The 22,932-nt window shown below is 40.3% G+C and overlaps 1 protein-coding gene and 1 pseudogene across 1 annotated transcript in view; one reads left to right on the top strand and one right to left on the bottom strand.

The window, feature by feature from the left end:
• Positions 1-4,829: 4,829 nt before the first annotated feature.
• On the bottom strand, positions 4,830-10,956 carry LOC137870599 (WD repeat-containing protein on Y chromosome-like; annotated as a pseudogene).
• Positions 10,957-21,445: 10,489 nt separating this feature from the next.
• Positions 21,446-22,932, top strand: part of LOC137870438 (glypican-5-like) — a 60,417-nt gene continuing 58,930 nt past the window's right edge. Inside the window, exon 1 of the mRNA XM_068707697.1 lies at positions 21,446-21,719. Coding sequence (XP_068563798.1) covers positions 21,542-21,719 — 178 coding nt within the window. The 5' untranslated portion in view covers positions 21,446-21,541. The remainder of the gene's footprint in view (positions 21,720-22,932) is intronic.

Genomic DNA, 22,932 nt, shown 5'->3' with positions numbered 1-22,932 from the left:
GTCATCATGACAACAGCTAAAACCTGCAAGGGCGTGAGATGAGAGGTTATCTGCAGATACAGTGGCTAGGCCACCTTTAATACTGTAGTTCCTTTCCTCAAAAATGAGTTGTAAACCATCTGTCTCCAACCTCTGTAGATCAGAAATAAATGGTTCTAAAAATGTTTCCAATCCATAGTTTTATATCAGCCTGTGTTTCACAAGTATCAATAGGTGAATATGCCTTAAAACAGATCTGTGTTTGGGTGGAAGATTACCAACAGTAAAATAAAAAGCTGATATTTTATGGAGAAGTCTTTTGGATCCTAGGGGATTAGCAACTTCAAACTCATCACTGTACAACTGTATCCTCAAACATGGTTCACTAGAGTTGAAAAATTGATTTTCTTTATAGATTTTACCATCATCAAAATCTGTTATGCTATCAGTGACAGCAGTATCTGGTCTAAAAATATGTTTCAGTGTACTTTCCTCATTGCAAACTAAACCCAATACTCTTAGCAATGGAATATACTGAAATGTGTCATTCTTCCCAGTAGAAGGGTCTACACCCAAGATATATTGAACAGGTTCGATGAAGTTCAATTTCTCAACACAGTATCTCTCTAGTTGATATGTGCTATTGACTGCACTGAAACAGTATTCAAGCAAATCATCATCCTGGACAAATGAAAGTAGAGGACTTGAAATATCAACATTGAAAGTCTGCAAACATTTTGAAAAAATCTGCCTATAGTTTTCAATGAAATACTTGAAAAGTGACTCTACTTCATTAACAACAAATGTTTGCACTTTTTTTTGTACAACATGTTTCTCCTGCAGCTTCAAAGAAAATAGGGCCAGTTGTTTTTTCACAGTCTCTGTAAAGTTCAATATTATGTGAAACGGGAATTCAGAACTAGTCTCTTCAAAGGATTCAGGAGAGTCAACTATTCCACTGATAGAGGGGTCAGAGTCTGGGATCAACTGCAATTCCTGTCCTTGACGCCTATGTTTTTTTTTCTCAAATGGTTTTTCAAAGACTTCACAGAGGAGTACTCTCTCGGACAGTTCTCTAGTCCACACACAATAAGAAATCCACTCTTGTTGTTATGGTATAGTTGTTGATGTTTCAAAAGTTTTTCATATGTTGGTCTCCTAGTGGTGCATTGTGGACATTGGTAGGATGTCTCCATTCAAAGGCTCACCCAAGAAGGTCTGCTGGTATTCCTTGAGACCATTCTGTTCCAGCCAAATTGAGACCTTGCCAACTGTCCATAGATTTGCCATTTCCTGTTGAGAAGAAAGACTATAAGTATGTAAAAAATAAAATACATTGAAGCTGCAAAAATATAACTTATATGTTTAACATATGTCCACATTATTCATTAGTGACTGTATGACTATAGTGCTTAACCTATTGCTGTATTGCGCAAGACATTGAAAACGAACAGCTTATGCTCAAGTCTGGGTGAGCAGCATCCATCATTCATCACTTATGACAGAGTTTTTCCTGGCCTGTTTTGGAGGTGACTACACACGACAGCAAGATCGGTCCATGCACAGTAAAGGCAACAGGTCTATTTCATGCAATCTATGCATTAATATTAATTATAATTATATTAGTTATTTCTGGCAATTTTGACATAAAAAAAATCCATTATGCTTGAGTAAATGAAAAGCTCAATTAAAAAATCCAATTTAACTTTCTATCCACAAAAACACAGTCCTCTGCATACTCTCAATGCAGAGATACAGTTGCCACAGACATTAGCAGCAGGTGTTCATTTGAACTTTGTATTGACAGATACTGTGTGATAAAAATATACTATTATCAGAAAATGTCTACAGCTATCTTTCTACTTGTTTGTACTACAACACATGACAAATCATAGACTATACAAGCATCAACATTTTAAGGTCAACTAACATTAAATCCATTATTTTTGCCTGCTGGAACATAAGTGTCTGCTGTATAAGTTACATGTCCTGTGCTCTCCTTGAGAAACAGTCTTCAAACAGTGTCCTGCTTCATCCTCCACAGCTGGTCAAAAAAACATACATTTAAGCTCATTTGTGTCACTACATTCAATAATGTGTATATACACAACATTCAGGAACTTGGCATTGCTTTAAGGTCCACATAATTGATACAATCACAAAATGTGGCTGATAGTATACAGCTTCCTTTAGTTTTTACTGCTCACTAAACTCTGCGCGGATCAGCACAGCTCTGTCTAACGGCAGCCACAGCGCCGCTCCCTCTCTCTCGCTCGCCCACTCACTCACATCGCTATTTTACCGTTAGCCAAAACACTAGCGGTGCCTGAAATTGTCATGACTGCTCTTCAACAGTTGCTAACACAGCTTTCTGACCTTAACTTGCAAGCTACAGTTACAAACACACGTTTATTTACTGTCTTACCCCACCAGACAGCTCAGCTGCCGGCCGCTGTCAGTCAAACATGGAGTCCGAAGCAGCTCTAACCGAGCATTTTTAAAGGTTAGCTTTTGGCAACTGGAAATACTCCGTTGACCAGCATGCACAAAATGGTGGCGTTTTCAATGCAGTTAGCTAACATAGCATTGCATTGAGTTAACTGCGCATGTAGCAATGGCATTATTTTTTAATTGGTAAAAAAAGTTTTAATGAAGGATAGTTGATAGCTAAAGTAATTGGATAGTTCACATCTAGACATACAGTAACATTAACCCGTGTTAGTTAATCAGCTATTGACATTTTAAATATATAAGTTTACGTTAAATATATTTTTGCGCGCTATCTAGGCTAACGATTTAACGTTAGCTAGCTAACGCTAGTTTTATTTTATATATATATATATATATATATATATATATATATATATATATATATATATATATATATATATGTGTGTATAGGTGTTTATGTGTATATATACACATATATATATATATATATATATATATATATATATATATATACATATATATGTATGTGTATATATCAGCTGGCAGCTAACTACCCCACACCCAGATCATGGCAAGGTAGTTTTATTTTCTAATTTATACCATCCCCCACCATCTAACAACTCAAACATGAATTAAGAACCATTTAATATCCCAAAGAACCATGTGACGAACATGTAGAAACATCCAATAGATAAAATGGTTCTTTAGTAGGTGATGGTTCTTCGTGGAACCACACTGCCTATTAAAGAACCATTTAAGAACCATTATTTTTCTGTGTGTAGCCTATACTCTGGAAAACTCTTTCAGACTCTTTAATTGAACCAGATTACATTTTGTCTCTCTCACTAAGGAGGGCCCATAAACAGTCCACGCACAAGGTCATGAAAACTTGGAATGCACTGAGGTGGGAGGGATCACAAGGATATGAATCAATTTATTGAATTAATCAAAAAGTGATATTTTTTGTGTAATACTTATGTCTGTTATAACTTGCTATTTTAGAAATACAATCTCACAAAACAATAGTGCTTACTTTTATTTGATAAAAGTGATAAATAAAGTAATCAATTGAATTGACAGGTGATTCTGGATGTTTATTACATAATTGAATGGTAAAATTTCTTACAAATTGATTATTGTTTATTATAAAACTCACTGACATGTTGTCTCATTATACAGTTAAACAGAGATGGAGGTCCGATGTCTGTGTTTCACCTCATCTCAGGAGATTTATTTTTGCCATGTTGATGTTAACATTCCCTAGCTGGCTACAACGTCACTCAAAAAAACGACGCTTTCAACAAACTTAATAAAATCATGGAAAGGATTTCCACACGATTAAAATGCTTTCTTTAAGCATAAAACATATATGTTGATCCAACTTAAAGTACTTGAGTAGGATCAACTTAATTTATTAGGGTTGGTTCAACGAATTTACTTGGGTTGTGTCCAACTCAACGTAATAGGGTTGGTTTGACTAATTCTACATTAGTAAAAAATACAATAGTCAATTAAGTTGGACCAACCCAAATTAATTAATTTAATCCGGCCCAAGTAAAATAGGTTGGACTAACCCAAATAAATTAAGTTGATCTGACCCAAGTAAATTATATTGGACCAACAGAATTACTTATTGCTTAAAGAAAGCAGTTTAATCGTGTTGAAATACTTTCCAGGATTTAGCTAAGGTAATTCTAAAGATAACTTTAGAGTGTTAACATTTTTTAAATGTTTACCGTGAACCAGAACTGAAACTTAAAACATGAAACATAACAAGACAAATGGGAGATGTTGCAATACAATTGTATTTCTCGGCACTGAATAATGTTTTAAGTAATTGCACAGAACTTTCACTTAAAGTATCTTATAATATATTTCTTGAAAGTATACTACAGTACAATTATTTTAAAGTGTTTTTAAAGTAGAATTTTGAAAATAGGTGAAAGCGTAACTTTTGTATACTTTTACGCATAAAAATGCGTGAAATGATTGGAATCATACAGAAATTACATGTATAGCACAGATAAGTAGAGAAATATTAATATTTATTTATATATTTGAATCACATCACGTGTTTTAAAATGGTGTTGCTTGTTGCAGATTTGTTTTTACATTTACATTTTTTTTTTTAAATGTAAATTTTTCGGAGTACTCGGAGAAAAACCGGCAACAGTCCATATTTGAATCACATCACGTGTTTTAAAATGGTGTTGCTTGTTGCAGATTTGTTTTTACATTTACATTATTTTTTTTTTTAAATGTACATTTTTCGGAGTACCCAGAGAAAAACCGGCAACAGTCCATATTTGAATCACATCACGTGTTTTAAACTGTTTTTAAGCGCACTGTCATATTTGGACGTAATACGGTTTAATGTCTGGGGAGAACTTTGTTTAAGGTCAGCGCCACCTCTGATGAGCGGGGTCTGAGGTCTGCGGCTGTGGCTTGAGCTGGGTCTGATGATGTGTGACCTGAACCCTATCACGGATGGGTGGAAAGCGTACATGCTCTGATGTTTGCTTCGTCTCCTGCTTGCCTAGCAATGTGTTTGGTGGACATGGTGTGAGGACGCTGTCTTTGAACGTGTTTCCCTGCCGAATCTTGAGCACACTGTCATATTTGGACGTAGTGCGGTTTAATGTCTGGGGAGAACTTTCTTTAAGGTCAGCGCCACCTCTGATGAGCGGGGTCTGAGGCAGCTGTGGCTTGAGCCGGGTCTGATGATGTGTGACCTGAACCCTATCACGAATGGGTGGAAAGCGTACATGCTCTGATGTTTGCTTTGTCTCCTGCTTGCCTGGCAAGGTGTTTGGTGGATATGGTGTGAGGACGCTGTCTTTGAATGTGTCTCCCTGCCGAATCTTGAGCACACTGTCATATTTGGACGTAGTGCGGTTTAATGTCTGGGGAGTACTTTCTTTAAGGTCAGCGCCACCTCTGATGAGTGGGGTCTGAGGCGGCTGTGGCTTCAGCTGGGTCTGATGTGTGACCTGAACCCTATCACGGATGGGTGGAAAGCGTACATGCTCTGATGTTTGCTTTGCCTCCTGCTTGCCTGGCAAGGTGTTTGGTAGACATGGTGTGAGGACGCTGTCTTTGAACATGTCTCCCTGCCGAATCTTGAGCACACGTCCATATTTGGACCTTGTTTGATTTAATGTTTGGGGAGAACTTTGTTTAAGGTCCGCGCCACCTCTGATGAGCGGGGTCTGAGGCGGCTGTGGCTTGAGCTGGGTCTGATGATGGGTGACCTGAACCCTATCACGGATGGGTGGAAAGCGTACATGCTCTGATGTTTGCTTCGTCTCCTGCTTGCCTGGCAAGGTGTTTGGTGGACATGGTGTGTCTTTGAGTTCTGCAAATTGGTTGCATATATTGTCAATTTTGTCATAGAGATGATCAAAGTTTGGTATTGGTGATGGGGACCGTGTTGACTTTGGGACGATTGACTTTTTATTGTTTCTTGTCAATGTTGTGGCTGATCCTGCTGCCTCCTCCTGGTCAGCATTCTTCTGAAAGCGGAGATCCGAATCACTCCATTTGTCTTTCCCAAAGACACCTATGTGGGAGCCTGTGTTGTGCCATAGGTGGAGGTAGTGGTCCAAGCCCGCAGTAATGATTATTTTACAACTGTGGTCACACTGAACACTCACCACCTCTGTAAGGTGACATTGCCTGGAGCCCAACAGAGGAGGTTGAGCCAATGACACGCGGCACCCATTTATATCCTCAAATGGCTCTTCCTTTGTCTGTTTTCTGAACCCAAAACTTGCAATGTCCCACTGACAAATCTTGCCAGTACTATCCCCAGTCAGTAATATCTGTTCTTTGAGGTCAGTCGACATGGTGGTAATGACGGCACCTTCCTTATCCACTGCCCTGAACTTTGCTATCAAACCTCCGTAGATATTCGCAGACCACCCAGGTGAAAAATAAATATGCTAAATATATTTAATCTTAGCATACTTGAGTATACTCTAGTATACTTGAAGCCCTACTAATCATCAGTATACTTAAAGAGTGCTATTTTAGAACAACTTATTTTGTACTTAGTAGATTTTTAGTTGTGATTAAATACTAGTTATGGACAATTTGAAGTGTATTTAGTATATTTTTTTGTGCTAAATTGGAACAACTTAAAGTATACTTGGTACAATTTAAGTATATGACTGTGTATGTATTAATATACATGCTGATAGCCAACTTAAATTATACTTTTTTGTGTTTTAAGTATATTTGAAATATATTAGGAGTATTTTACAAATACGTAAATATTACAATATTAATATATTTATATTGTGGTAATAGTATACCAAAAGTTATACTTTTGGCTTATTCCAATTACTAAGAAAGCACACTTTCTTATTACTATGCTATATTACTTTGTACACTACATACTTTTACATCACAATATTATAAATGTATTACCAGTATCCTAAATGCTGAATAAACTTCCCAGATAGTAATCAAACACTTTATTGAAATTTAAATATATTCTTAATATATTATATTTATAATAGTACATTGCAAATACACTGCCAAGAATTGTAATATTTGCAAATATATAAAATGTACCAACATCGTAAATCTAACAATTTGCAAATTAAAACTTTAAACACTTTCAAATAATTGTAATATAATGCATTTGAGAAATATAAGAAAAATATACTTAAGAGAGCAAAACATGTTCTGATTTAAGTTTACATGGTACATGTATTACTAAACAAAACAGAATGACCATGTTTCAGATTAAAACACAGAAGAACACTGAACCATCAAAAAGAATTGCACCGCTGCAGACTCTCGCTCACTAAATAGAAACACAAACATGATCCACGTTATGTTCCTTTCTTTTGGTTGAACTGCTCATTCACTTCCGTCTGATGATCGCTCGCACGGCCGAGGCACTCGTCTGCGGAGACTCTTGAATAACAGCGTCTGTTAAGAGAAGATACGAGAGATGATGTCACAGCATATTCATACAACATTTTCTTCTATTTTGACTACACAGGAAATCCTGTTAAACCAATATTATTTTTTGAACAGTAAATCAGGATTAACTTGAGGAACTATATCAATATGATATGCTAATATTCCTACCAGTGCAGGTCAAACATATTTCATCACTGGTGGTGTGTTTACCACGAACATGTGATCCTGCTGCTTTATAAATCACAGAAGCCTTAAATTGTCTACATACGACTCAAATTACCTACCTGTATTGGCCTGCACTTTGGCAACGTCCAGTTGTCTTTTAGGAGGTCCCACTTTCCCAGACTTCCCAGTCAGGGTGGACCAGTGGATGGACCTCCTTTGTGAACACCAGGGCAGCCAGCTCCTGGGAAAAAAGGGTCATGCGTGATCGATTAAACTGTCACTGTGCTGCCAGCCAAGGTGTGCTGTATATGAGAGAACCAATGGAACACAATATACAGTTGGAAGATCTCTACCTACCTATTATGAATTGATAGACATTATTCACATATGAATATGACGAGCCGGATCTTCCTTCCAGCTCCTCCTCTATTGCTGACGACCATCATTATGTTGCCTGTGTATTTGTCAAGCTGTGCCAGGAACGTGGCTTGACCAAAGTGGTTATACGCATGAATTCTGCATTTACCTGAAAAAAACAGTGAAAGAAATGTTTTATTGTTGTAGCTTGCAATGCTTAAGCCGTTCATACCTACTTCCTACTGATTTTCCACACACCTTACATTCCCATATTCTACCTAAAGGAGAAAAAAAAACAAGGTCAAGATTGAGCCAACATTTCTGGAGAAAACTATGGCTTAGTTCATATAGAACTTATCAATGCCATCATATGTTATGTTACTCACCTGCATTGAGAGGTTGCCTGGACAAGACGTGATCTACTTTGTTGATTCGACCCTGTAGTGTTGTACCTGAAAGTAATGGAAAATATTACAAGGTTAGTTTTCAACCAGAATGACAAATAACCAGCTGCAGAGGTGCGTCTGCCTGATCTTGCATTGTACATATTTTATTGTATATTATTCCATATTTCGTTGTCAATACACCAAATCACATTCCCTGCATATGAAACCATAACATTAATTGGCAATAAATCGGATTTATTTTTTCAGGCCACCGCAGTATAACGAGCCACTTATACTGTAATGTCAACCAACTGTGTAAACCTGCAGTTTAGCTCGTGCCGAACTCGAGCAGCAGGTGCAGCCGGTTAAGATGTAGGTAGCCTGTGTTAGCAAATGACGCAGCCTGAGCGGCATTAGCATAACCGGCTATAGCCTACATAACCATTAGCAGCAGAAGGGCGTTCCGCCTCGGGGCATCGTGAAACGAAGCATAGTATCAGGCGCGGGTTGCGACAAGCCCCGCAGTGCACGACAACCAGCGTTGTTACCTTTCACGCGGTGTTTCTAGCTAGTGCTGAGCCAGATAGCAAGTGCTAGCGAACCACGATGTGACTATAGCCACATGGCTAACTATGCTAACCGCCGCCAAAGCCGTGCTAACTCACATAGCAGGCCATTCAGCATCCTCGGACACGTGCTAACCTAAATTCACCAACCTCTCAAATATAATTGTCAAAAGAACCATATCCGTCTACGTAAAACAAATACTTCTAAAATAACATAAACTTTTGATTTCATACAATTCAGCTACATTTTACTTAAAAATATTATTGAATGATTATGAGTGCAGCTGTATGTGTACTTTATACAATTTTGATAATTTAAACAATTGGAAAGGTTATAAAGGGGCTTTCGGTGCATCATTCTTCTAATACACATAATCAATAATAATTAACATTTTCCTCAAGAAATATACACATAATGTACTGAAATATAAGCATGAATAAGATGTACTAAAACGGCAAGATATCAAAATAGTTTAAAAATGTGCATCCGGTGCATTTGTTTCAATGGTAATTTAGAGCATACATTTTGAAATATAAAAAAATGTTTGAAAACAAAGTTCAAAGAAGTATATTTAAGTAATTGCACAGAACTTTAACTTAAAGTATATTTTTTTAATAATATATTTCTTGAAAGTATACTACAGTGCAATTATTTTAAAGTGTGTTAAAAGTTGAATTTTGAAATTAGGTGAAAGCGTAACTTTTGTATACTTTTTATATATTTACAGAAAGTACAATTCTTTGATAGTATATTTGCAGTGTACTATTGAAAATGTCAGTATATTTTAAATACAAAAAAGTACATTTTTTTTCCGCCTGGGCAGGCACATATGTAGCCATCTGCAGAAGTCAGCAGTGTGGCTGTTTGCTCTCTGACCTCCCTTTTTGTCAGACGCACAAGATGGTCTATCTTGTTTCTCGATTTTTCAGGATTCGTTTCATTGGGCTGACTCCCTGTCAGTCCTGTCATCCAGCTGAGCGCCTTGCCATGATCAGCATCCTAGATGACAATACTCCCATTGCTGGAGGCAGTAATAAGTCTTTCTTTGTCAACAGTTATTGAGGAAATATCATTTAAATACTGGTGGCTAAAAGACCTGTTGTCGTAGCCCGCTATATGCAGGTCATAAATGATGTTTGAGTTCAGTACCGACACATACACCCTATTGTTCAAGCAGACAATACCTGTCACCTCATTTGGCAAGGTAAAGGGAAGAACGGAAAGTAATGTTCTGTTGTTAAAGTTCCAGAATTTCAATTTCCTATCCTGAGAAACTGATTAGTTTGCGCTGCGGTTCATCAAATGCAATGACAGTGTGCCCCACATGCTTATCTGGAGTTACCTTGAACTGTGAGGCGACCTGTCCTGTTGAGATGTCCCACACGGTCACCACACCATCTTGGCAAACAGAGACGACCCGTTTGTAAAGGCTGTGATACAGCGCACAGCACAGGGGCTTGTCATGGGATGTTAATGCATGTTGAAAAACATCTGTTCCTCTTCCAAGATGGGATCCTATTTTGGTGTTAGCCAGGACTAACTCATTGTTGTATGTGTTATAACACATACTGGCGATGAAGCCATTTTTCATGCCTTGAACCTGGATGCTTTGCAAAGGCAGTAAATCGTCTTCGGACCACACACGAACATTCTTGTCCTGAGATAAAGTGACGAAAACATTATCTTTGTGATTTAGGGTAATGTGGGTGATGGGTTTGACATGTCCTGCTAATGACTGTTTGCATGACATGGTGTTGTGGAGATACCACTCACACAGTAAACCATCTGTACCACCCGTCACCAGTTTCTCAGTCAAAGGGGAGTATTCAACACAGGTGAAAAACGCCTTATCTGAAGGGCTCGTAAAGACGGTTTTTCGGAAGTTAGCTTTGTCTATTTTGGGTAGGCTAACAAGGACCATTGTCTTGGATGATTTACCGCAGATGGCCAATGACTCAATGTTTGGAAAGTATTGGATCTGTTTGCAGATATCTTCAAAGATGTGGATTTGAACATATCAAAAGTCTTTAGAGCAGTGGTCCCCAAACTAAGGCCCGCGGGCCGGATACGGCCCGCCTCCACATTTGGCCCGGCCCCCTGAACAATACCAGAGACGCATTATGATCCTAGACTAGCCCCTGTCAAATAGAACGGAACAATGGCGAAAAGGTTAGGTAAGAGAAAAATTGATTCAGAATGCAGGGTATTTAACCTGCAGTGGGCAAACGATTATTTTTTTGTTCAATGCAAAGAAAAGGCTGTTTGTCTCATCTGTCAAGAGGCGGTGGCGGTATTCAAAGAATACAATCTGCGCCGACACTATGAATCCCGTTACAAAGACAAGTATGATAACTTGCAAGGCCAAATGCGAGCAGACAAACTCTCAAAGCTAAAAAGTGGACTGTTAGCTCAGCAGAATACATTTGTACGCCAAGCTCAGCTGAACCAGTCATCCGTTCGGGCCAGCTTTCGGGTTGCTCAACTGATAGCAAGCAGCGGTAAACCTTTCACTGATGGAGAGTTTGTCAAGAAATGTTTGAATGCTGTCGCGGAAGAGGTGTGTCCCGAGAAGAAAGATGTCTTTAATGCTGTGAGTCTGTCGGCGAGTACAATCACCAGACGCATTGAAGAAATCGGGGGTAATGTATATGCCCAGCTGCAGCAGAAGATGAAAGAATTTGACTTTTTTTCATTAGCACTGGATGAGAGCACGGACGTGCAAGACACAGCGCAGCTGCTCATTTTTATTCGTGGAGTTAGCGCAAACTTTGAGATGTGCGAGGAGCTGGCAGCCCTCCAAAGTCTCAAAGGGACTACAACGGGGGAGGATATTTTCGGCAAAGTATGCCAAACCATGGAAGAGTTGGACCTAGACTGGTCAAAGCTTGCCAGCATCACGACTGACGGGGCTCCTAGTATGGTGGGCGCATCTCGGGGTCTAATAGGACGCATGAACCGGGAGATGGAAGAACGGGGTCTCACCGCCCCACTACAAGTCCACTGCCTAATTCACCAGCAAGCACTGTGCTGCCAAGTGTTGAAGTGGGATTCTGTCATGAAGGTTGTGGTGTCATGCATAAACTTCATCAGAGTAAAGGGACTTAAACACAGGCAGTTCCAACAATTCCTGTCTGAACTGGAGTCTGCGCACGGCGATGTGCTGTACTACACAGAGGTCCGATGGTTGAGCCGGGGCAGAGTTTTTGAGGCGTTTTTACGAGCTGCTACCCGAAATTAACGCATTTCTTCATTCAAAAGATAAAACGGTCCCAGAGCTGATCGACCCAGAATGGAAATGGCACCTCGCATTTTTAACAGACGTGACAGAAATTCTGAACAGCCTTAACTTGCAGCTACAAGGCCAGGGGAAACTCATTTGCGACATGTATTCTCACATAAAAGCATTTGAGGTGAAACTTGCGCTGCTTTTGGAACAAGTGAAAAATCACAACTTCATCCATCTCCCTGCTACCCAAAACCTCTCTGCAGAGAACCCAGCGGTCCCGTTCCCAGCTGAAAAGTGTGTGGAAGCACTGGAAATGCTGAAGGCGGAGTTCGGTGTGTGATTCCGGCAACTACATGTTAATGCAAAAGAAATCCGTCTTTTCCAGAACCCCTTTCTTGCCGACATCGATGAAGCCCAGCCTTCTTATCAGTTTGAGTTGGCCGAGTTACAGAACTGTGATGTTCTGAAAGACGCATTCAAGCCTAACAGTCTCATTGACTTCTATGCCGCCCTCCCAAACGACACGTACCCTAACATAAAAAAACACGCAATGAAGATGTTTACACTTTTTGGCAGCACGTATATCTGCGAGCAAACCTTTTCACACATGAAACACCTGAAAACTCCGATGAGATCAAGATTGACAGATGAACATCTGCATCAGTGTTTGAGACTGTGCTGTGACTAAAATGGAACCTGCCAGATGCAGGCCCACAGTTCACACTGATGAACATACATAGGTAAGCTCACTTTTCTGACTTGAATGAGTCATTCTGAGTATAAACAAATTTAATCATAATAAAATCTACTGGAATAAAATCCATCTCCACAACCATACTGGCAGTGAAATGTATTGTGCTGTGTAGGTGCTGTATTACTTAGTTCGGTTTCTCAGCCTGCTTGCTTTGTGGTTTTCACAGGGAAGTTGATGAGAGAGAGCTGCAAACAGCGGTGTCTACAAGCCTACTGGAACCTACAAAAGGATTATAAGGAAGGAACACAAGAACTTTGAGAGACTGCTCATATGAGTCATTTGAGTAAGAGATTCTGCTCTGACAACTAAGCTAAACTTTTACCTGTTAAGATTGTGCACGGCACAACAGAAAGTTAATGTTAAATGGACTTTTTTTCTGTGAAGATCCCAGAGAGGGTTATTTGGTTATTATTTATTTCATAAATAGTGTTATTTATTTCATTAATAGTATTATTATTTATTTCCTGACTTTTTTTTTCTTTGAAGATCCCGGAAAGGGTTATTAATATTTGGTTATGTGTGGCTTTCTGGAAAACAATAAATGTTTACATTTCGGCACCCCTGCGATCGTCACACTTTTTCTGTTACAAACTGACCCCGGCCCTCATCAGAGAAGGGAAAAGTTATGTGGCCCTCACAGGAAAAAGTTTGGGGACCCCTGATATATAAGGTGATAGAAGGTTTTGGCCATATTATCCCTCCTGCACTGATGGCTAGGGAGAATTACCACAAGGAACTTGTCCCCAAATCTCTCATGCTGCTTATAAGTCTTCTTGAGTACAGTCTAGCTCAGGGATCAACATCAGGTCTAGGCTGATAAGGCAGGTGTGGGGTTAATCATGGGGGTTAGGAAAATAGTCAATATTTAAACATTAAACCATAAAAATGTTGCCTACAATACTGACCCACTCCAACGTCTCAAAATTCAGCATGGAATATTAATTTACCAATTCATTTTTTGGTTATTGTTTCTGTGTACCATTTACAGTTACAGATACAAACATGAGGCACAAGCCAGATGAGAGTATGAGAAGCTGATGGGTCCGAAGCACAAGGGGGCTTCTCCTGAATGGACAGTGGTCTCTGGCTTATTCCCAAGGGGCCATACGAGGAGCCTCTCCTGATGGGACGGTTGCTTGCTGTCATGGAACCAGGATTAGCGAGATGATGGTAATGTTACGATTCATTATAAACACTCTAAAAGAAATTAAGACTTTCTATCTTATGAAGGGCTTATTGCATGAATGGAACATTGTCTCAAAAAATATAAAATGCAAAAGTAACCTAATGCACACTATCGGGTTTGTGCAAATTTAAAATGCCTTTATTTTACGGATGATCTCATTTCATCTCATCTTCAACCACTTATCCGGGATCGGGTCGCGGGGCAACAGCTCCAGCAGGGGACCCCAAACTTCCCTTTCCCGGGCCACATCAGCCAGCTCTGACTGGGGGATTCCGAGGCGTTACCAGGCCAGTTTGGAGATATAGTCCCTCCACCTGGTCCTGGGCCTCCCTCGGGGTCTCAGATGCCCGAACCACCTCAACTGGCTCCCTTCCACGCAAAGGAGCAGCGGCTCTACTCCAAGTCCCTCACGGATGACCGAACTTCTCACCCTATCTCTAAGGGAGATGCCAGCCACCCTCCTGAGGAAATCCATTTCGGCCGCTTGTACCCGCGATCTAATTGTTTCGGTCATGACCCAGTCCACATGACCATAGGTGAGGGTAGGAACGAAGATTGCCCGGTAGATAGAGAGCTTTGCCTTGCAGCTCAGCTCTCTTTTCGTCACAACGGTGCGGTAGAGCGACTGCAATACCGCCCCAGCTGCTCCGATTCTCCGGCCAATCTCACGTTCCATTGTTCCCTCACTCGCGAACAAGACCCCGAGGTACTTGAACTCCTTCACTTGGGGTAAGGACTCATTCCCTACCCGGAGTGGGCAATCCATCGGTTTCCTGCTGAGAACCATGGCCTCAGATTTAGAGGTGCTGATCCTCTTCCCAACCACTTCACATTCGGCTGCAAACCGATCTAAGTGAGTGCTGGAGGTCACAGCCCAATGAAGACATCAGGACCACATCATCTGCAAACAGCAGCGATGCAGTCCTCAGCCCACCGAACTGTAAACACTCCTCCCCACGACTACGCCTCGATATCCTGTCCATGAATACCACAAACAGGATTGGTGAAAAAGCACAGAACTGGCGAAGGCCAACCCTCACCGGAAACAAGTCCGACTTACTGCCGAGAACCTGGACACAGCTCTCACTTTGGGCGTACAGGGATTGGATGGCCCCCAGAAGTGGCCCCCTCACCCCATACTCCCGTAGCACCTCCCACAGTATCTCTTGGGGGACCCAGTCATACGCCTTCTCCAGGTCCACAAAACACATGTAGACCGGATGGGCCGTCATGTCAGTGAGATCACTAAATATGAGCTGATCTTCCATCAAAACTGTTCTGTACCATTCATTAAGTGATGCATGCCTCTACACTTGTGTTCAGTCAACCAGTAATTTTCTCTGTGTGGACCTGAGAAGAAACCCCAGGCTGAAGACTTTACTGTGAGTCAGAGACGACAACGATGGATCTCAGTGACTTGATGCTGACTCCTTATGAAACGCCTCTGTTGGAGCTATTGCATTAGTTTGATTATTTTGTTATTTGTTGTTATTGTATTTAACACATGTCTAGGTGAATGGATTTAGGTAGGAGGTGTGTCAGGTGATGCACCAGGAAGGGACATGTTTTTTTTTACCAGAGCAGAGCAAGGAGAGACTGCAAGGAGAGACTGCACGAGAAATGTTTGCTTTTGATCACTAAAATAAAATCCACCTAAACTGCAAATTACGACTGGACATTGGATTTCTTGCCTGAGTTACAAACCGACTAAAATGGTGCATCAGTGATGTAAGTGTTGATATTTTGTCTTTTTGACAAATAGCCACTACAACCTCCATCTACTGACAGAAATCGAGAATGGCTGCAGAGGAACAGTTGGATCGCACGTCTCAACAGGGTTCTTATGGTCATGAAAAACCTGGAAAAGTCATGGAATTTTAAAATGGTTATTTCCAGGCCTGGAAAAGTGCTTGAAAAAAATTAAATCCCAAAGGTTTTGGAGAAGTCATGGAAATTTGTTATATTCATATTTTCATGTCTTTCATTTACGCTGAGTTTTAAATAATTTCATATGCTTTTAAAAGAAATACGCTCAAAATTTAAGCAGGCATACGCTCTCATACTAACTGAAAAGTTCGGTGGCCATCGCATCAGTAACTCAGGGAAGCGGACGGGATAATGCACTATGCCAGGGAAGTGTAGATTTAACCATGCTTGGCTACAAATGGAAAAGTACATGTCATGGGTTACAACAGACAAAGACCCGGCACAAGCAAATTGTAGGTTGTGTGGTGGCAAAACATTCGACATTTCAAACATGGGAGAGGCGGCATTAACAAGCCATGCCAAAGGAAGCAAACATCAAAGCGCTGCTGCTAGCGAAGCTACAGCAACCCCCATCACCGACTTTTCACCACAGCGAGGGCAACTGCTACGCCGAGCAGCAAGTCTCTCTCTTCGGCTACCAAGCAGGCGTCGCTAACCGGTGCTGTAACGAAAAATGAAGTCCTAACGCATTATTCTTTTAAATCATCCGAAGATGCCAGTCTGCTCTTTCGACGAATGTTTCCTGATAGCCAGATTGCAACACAATTTGCATGTGCAAATGCGCATATCTCTGCTCGTTCGGGCTCGCTCCCCACTTCAAGAGTCTCACGTTGTCCAACGTGTTGAAGCAAAGGGCCTATGTAATGCTATTTGACGAAAGCCTGAACCACTATTTACAGTCCAAACAGATGGATTTGCACGTAAGGCTATGGGATAGCGCCGATGTGAAGACCAAATACATCGGCTCTGAGTTCATGGGCCATTCATCTGCCCTTGATGTCGTTGGGAAAATGACCAACCTGCTGTCAGAGATTGGAGTCAATAACCTTATCCAAATCTCTATGGACGGCCCGAATGTGAATTGGAAAGTGTTCAAAATACTCCAGAAGAGTGTGCAAAAGGATGTGGGAAAGTCGCTTGTCAACATTGGTTCGTGTGGGTTGCATATACTCCACAACGCATTCAGAGATGGATGCAAATCTACAGGTTGGGAAGTTGAACACGCACTCTCCAGCATTTACTGGCTGTTCCACAACTGTCCTGCTCGTCACGAAGATTTTGTGACGGCAACTGGTTGCAGCATCAACATGCTTCGATTTTGTAATCACCGATGGATCGAAAATGTCAACGTGTCGGAACGAGGAATGCTGCTCTGGCCGCACGTAAAAGCCTACGTTGAGATGGTAGGAAAAGGTGAACTACCCAATCCAAAGGTGAAGTCATTTGAGGCTCTGAAGGATCCTGTCTTCACCATGAAAGTGGCAATCTTCAATAGCATTGCAAGAGAAGTCACTCCATTCCTCACCGCCTACCAAACAGACAAACCCATGCTTCCCTTCCTCAGTGAGGACATGTTCAAACTGATGAAAGATAAGCATAAACATATTTTGAAGGCATACATGTTCATATTTGTTTTAAGCATTGCATTAAAACAGCATTCAATTTTGGCTTTTAAATATGTCTTGTAACATTTTGGCAATTTCAATTAGTCTTGGAGTAATATGTTGGATAAATGTAATAGGTTAATAGAACACCGCCAAATAACTTGATGATGAAAAATTATGATAAAAAATATATTTCTTTGTAGAGCATTGGAACAACTTTAAAACTTTCTCTGTACTGTACCTACTCAAACTATTCATTTGTTTGGCGTGTCTGATCAGATAGTGTATCATACTCACACATGACCTATTATTTTGTGAATTTGCTAATTAAGAGTGATCAAAATGAAAATGTGAAATATTTGAAATTAATTATTATTTTCATGTCAATATTTTCAGGGCTCATGGGACAATTTCTGAAGGAAAAACCCCCGAGGGAGGCCACCTCCACACTGAAGCTCCTCCATGTTGCTTTTCAGGACAGCAGTCTGCACAAAAATGTTTCCAAGATTGACATTGGATTTGCAGCAGAAACCACCCTAAACCAACTCAAGTCTTCCAAGAAGATTTCACAGAGGCAGGTGCTGGAGATCAAGATGGACTGTAAGAAACTCTTGATCACCCTGACTGAAAAGCTGCTGAAAAAGGGTCCAGTGCACCAACTGGTGAGAAGCATGCAGTGCCTTGACCCAAGACGCATGGCCGTGTCCAAGGAGCTGTGCGTGCCTCAAATGAGAAGAATTTTGCACACACTTGTTGAGGCCAAACATGTAGACGAGTCAGTGTGCGATGACATCCTCCGAGAGTTCAGTGAGTTTTGTGACTCAGCTGCTCTTCAAGCCAACTTCAGGGAGTTTGACCCCAAGACAGACCGGGTGGACACCCTCCTGTATGAGACAACGGGGTCGAGACCATCATTTTCCAGAGTGTGGGATGTGGTGAAGGTATTGCTTGTCCTGTCTCATGGACAGGCCAGTGTTGAGCGTGGATTCTCAATTAACAAGGAAAATGATCGTAGAGAATCAGAAGGAGAAGTCCCTGGTGGCTCAGAGGCTCATCGTCGACCATGTCAGGTCTGTTGGGGGCGTAAACAAGGTAGGGATCACCAAAGACCTGTTGCTTTCAGCTGCAAGAGCCAGACAGAAGTACCATGGGTACTTGGATGAAGAGAAGAGAAAGAAGGAGAGGCAAGGCATTGACCTGAAGAGAAAGGCCCTCACAGATGAGCTGGATGACTTGGAAAAAAAAGAGGGCAAGAATGGAGACTGATATTAGCGCACTTCAGAAATCAGCAGATGAATATGCTGAGAAAGCAGAAGCCACAAGTAAACTGACCTTCATCACCAAATCTAACAGCTTCCGCCGAACTGCAAAAGAGAAGAAGGAATGCAATAGGAAAAGCAATGTGTGCACTAGCTGGATGCTACTACCAACTCAAGCTCTTATTGATGTGTCAGTGTTATGAATGCCTGTCAACCAGAGTATATTTATAAATGTTTATTCTTTTAATCAAACTATTGTCTCTCATTAATTTGTGTCATTTAAGGTATACTGTATGCTTTGGATTTCTCATTGTTAGTTTAAATACAACATTTTCTCACTTTTTCATGTATACACCAAGATTTCACAAAATGTTTGGTCATGGAAATTTGGTTTAAAGTTATTGAAAAGTCATGGAAATCCATTGGTCAAAATGTGTATGAACCCTGCTCAAGCTGATTGTTGTGCTATTAGTGTGTTTGCTAATATACTGGCGGAAGACTGTGTTTTTGTTAAAACATCATGATCTGGCTCAGTGTTTGTGGTTTTCCTCAGACACTACTAACAGATCCCATCATTGTGACTGGGATCTCATTACCTATACTAACGGTCTAAGGGAAGACTGCAAAACCATGTCAGACATCCCAAACATCAATAGAGAATTAAACAAAAACATATCTCGCATTTGTTCTGGCCACTTAGCTTTACATCATATTAAACATAAACTATCAAGCTGAAACAACTACACATAAATAGGGGTATCATTTCTGTTTCCAAAGGTACATTCTTCGTAAAAGTACCACGTAAGTTACATAAATGGTCCTTAAGTTGATAACTGTGGACCTTTGTTTAATTTCCAAGGTACAAAATCATTGCTGACAGGGAAGGATACATACCTCTACTTAAGGCCCTCGTCTTATCTTTCTTACATTCATTGGCCTATTACTGTTATAATTATTCAAGTCTGGATGTTGTATCTCAGAAAATTACGTGGATGGAGAAACTGATTTGTGGACTCACTAAAGCCATGGTTGGATACCCATTTCGTCATTCCTTGAAAAAGCAAATGCAGTTTCATCAGTTGGTGCGCCAATACATTAGAGCCAGTACCAGTTGAACAGACTACATCAGAGCTCCAACCTTAGTCTTCCACTGATCCAAGGCAAATGCATCACAATGAGGCTTTAAGAGGCAGTTAGGGTTAAGTTGGGGTTAATGTGCTGAACAACATAAAAAAATGTTGTGGTTGTATGCCAATTTGCATGGTGTGCATGTCGTTTTTTTTTAGTGAAACATTGTGAAATGAAACTAGATAATATTATTTAGTTTTATATGCTTAGATATATGCATAATTTATTCTCATGTTTTTACTTTTTCTCTTAGTGGGAGACAATATGAGGCAAATATTATATGTATTCCTTCTTTTCTACTCCCCTCTCAGGTGTGACAAACCAACAGCAGAGTGCATCTCACACCATGACTGATAACCATGACTTTCAGGTCATTGTACGAGCCTTGATGTCCTCCACCTCATCAGACTACGAGGTGTAGTTTCTCTTGGAGGCTGGCACCTACAAATAGGTCACCCAATGCAAGAAAATAGCCATCGGTGGCTTTAAAAATCCTCAAAAACAAGGTGCATTGAGCAGACAATGAAAGGGTGCAACATAAATTATATTTATCAACATTTCCCTTGTGTAGTATTTCAAAAATGCATTGCATTCACATGAAAACTCTGTATCATCTCATGCAACAGGAGGGGAGGGGATCCATGATCAAATATGAAAGAGCTTGACTCAGAAAAGCTGAACATCGTCATATGGAATGACTCCCTCGTGTGTAAACGCTGTTATTGTCTTGAGTTTGAGAGGCTGGACTTAAATCTGTTTGAACTCCTGCAGAAGCACCATTCACTCAAGTTGAAGGAGATCCGTCCCATGGTTCAACGAGTTTGTTTTTGAAATACAAAAGTTGTCACTTAAATTGACTGTGCTTTATCTCTTAAATACATGTAATCCCGGTTGCAAATTCCACAAAAATACATCTTTGTTCTTTAATTACAAGAGTTTTGAAATAGTTAAACCCTAAAACAACAAATATAGATATGTAAAATCCTCAAGGCGTCGGATGCCGAGGCTAACATTTGTGACCGGGCGAGTTTCGTTGAAGATGCTGCGGGTGTATGCTGCTCAGAGTATTACACTGAGCCAAATTCTGCAGCATTCATCTATGGTGATAAGTCACCTATATCAATAACATCTTCCAGTAAGTGTGTGCTTAGATGCTGTGTGTATCATGTCCGAAAAATGACTGCTATGACTCCAAGCGACCAGCCGGTGGCGCTCGTGTTCCACTATCAAACAGCATTTCCCTCTTATTCCACTTCACTTACGGCTATCAGTCGAGTTTAATGGACCCTATCTGCAGAAGCAGCTGCTGTAAACTATTACGTGAGAGAGCTAATACTTTAGTAAAAAACAACAACACAATAAATAAACACATGGCTCATGACCACATCATTTTGTGAACTGGGAGTAAATTGCCTTTATTCCTCATGATTGCTATGGCAGTTTTGCTTTTATTGTATTAGAAAAATGTTTTCCCTGTAATAAGTTATTGTTAACATGACAATAGTTGCTACGTTGACTGACATATTTAAAAGTATTTTGAGTGCCCAAGTCAATTAAGTAATTGAGCTGAAGTGAGTGAAAGAGTCGGAGAGAGAGAGAGAGAGAGAGAGAGAGAGAGAGAGAGAGAGAGAGAGAGAGAGAGAGAGGGCGCTGAGTCTGACAGTGCGCTCCTGACAGACTTACTGTCAGCAGATGAAGTTTTCAGTCACTCTGCACCGTTGGACTTTTACGATTTCAAATTAACCATCCAGACTCTCTATCCACCGACTGACATGTTGCGATGTTCCGTGCAGCCTTACAAAACGTGGACTTGCTTTGGGTGATTTTGTTTTATTTTGTTTTTCTACCGGACACTGGCTGTAGATCCGCCGCTGCAGACAGCTGTCATGAGGTGAAGACAGCCTACATGATGCGCCAAATAGGCCCGGTGGAGCTGGTGCCAGACAGGCCGGGAACAGGTCAGTCAGCCCCACTGGAAGTATCATGTTAGAAATACTACAAGAGGTGCAATGTAATTGAGTACATTTACAGTATCAATATGAGGTAGACGAAATTTACTTGAGTATTTCTGTGCTGTACTTTACTTCTACTCCACTACATTTCAATGGCAATATTGCACATTTTACTTTATTATATTTATTTGTTAGCTATTTACACATTACTCTGCAGAGTGATATTTTAAACCATTTAAGATCTCTATAGATACAATATATAAATGAGTGTAAACTTGCTGTTGACTATCACACACTTGCCTATTCATTTAATATAGTCAGGCTGAGCTTGGCAGCTTTACTGAGCTCAAAATCATGTAAAAGAGCCGCTATGTTCTCCTTTTAAGTGACTAAAATGAAAGTGAACAAACTCATGTAGTGTAAAATATTATTCTAAATTAGTATCTCCTGCTTTGAGATCATTACTCTGCTGTTACTTGTAGCCCATGCAGGGTTTAAACCCTTTATAAATAAGGTATCCTCACTGTGCAGCATGCAGAGAGAGAAGCTATTTCTGTTGCAAACTTACCTTCACCGTCTGCAACACTTATATAGAGCTCTTGAAAGCATACTTGGCTATAAGTAGTGGTGTTAAAGATGGTGTTTTCTAAATGTAAATGCTCATGTGAGATGTCGTCTGGTTCATGAGTCTCTTTGCATAATATTGCAGCCCTGCGTTGATTGAGCAATGTATTAATGTAACCCATACACCTATAAAACCTATAAAAGATACCACAAAAAGGTGATCCCTCAGAGTCACTTCGTTGGCAGTAACTTCATATTTCCATAGATAGTGAAGACAAGTGGTGCATGATACAGAAATTGAGTTAACATAACTTTATTTTCTTGTTATGTTGACATATATGAATTGTGTCCTTGCCATAATTATATTCATGAAAATGCATATGAATCATATGTTAACACACTATAATCAGCTGAACATTAGGGAATAAGGAAAGGTCAGCTGCAAAAGAATGAACGATCTCCGTTTTATCTGCACTGTAACAAATTTCCCCGTTAAATTACAGTAAACAGCTGGCAGCTACAGCTTCCAGCTTTCAACTGTAATTCTACAGCGTACCTACTGTAATTTACAACAGCGTTTTGATACTGTACAAATTATTACAGTACAGTGCTGTATAGAAAATGCATTATACTGTTATTTTAATGTTCCTACTGC

This window comes from Cebidichthys violaceus, unplaced genomic scaffold, assembly GCF_023349555.1.
Source record: "Cebidichthys violaceus isolate CVI_PGR_0920_01 unplaced genomic scaffold, fCebVio1.0.p SCAF_13, whole genome shotgun sequence".
NCBI classification, from domain to species: Eukaryota; Metazoa; Chordata; class Actinopteri; order Perciformes; family Stichaeidae; genus Cebidichthys; species Cebidichthys violaceus.
Note: the sequence above shows the minus strand (reverse complement) of the source record. Positions and strands in the feature narration are given on the sequence as shown.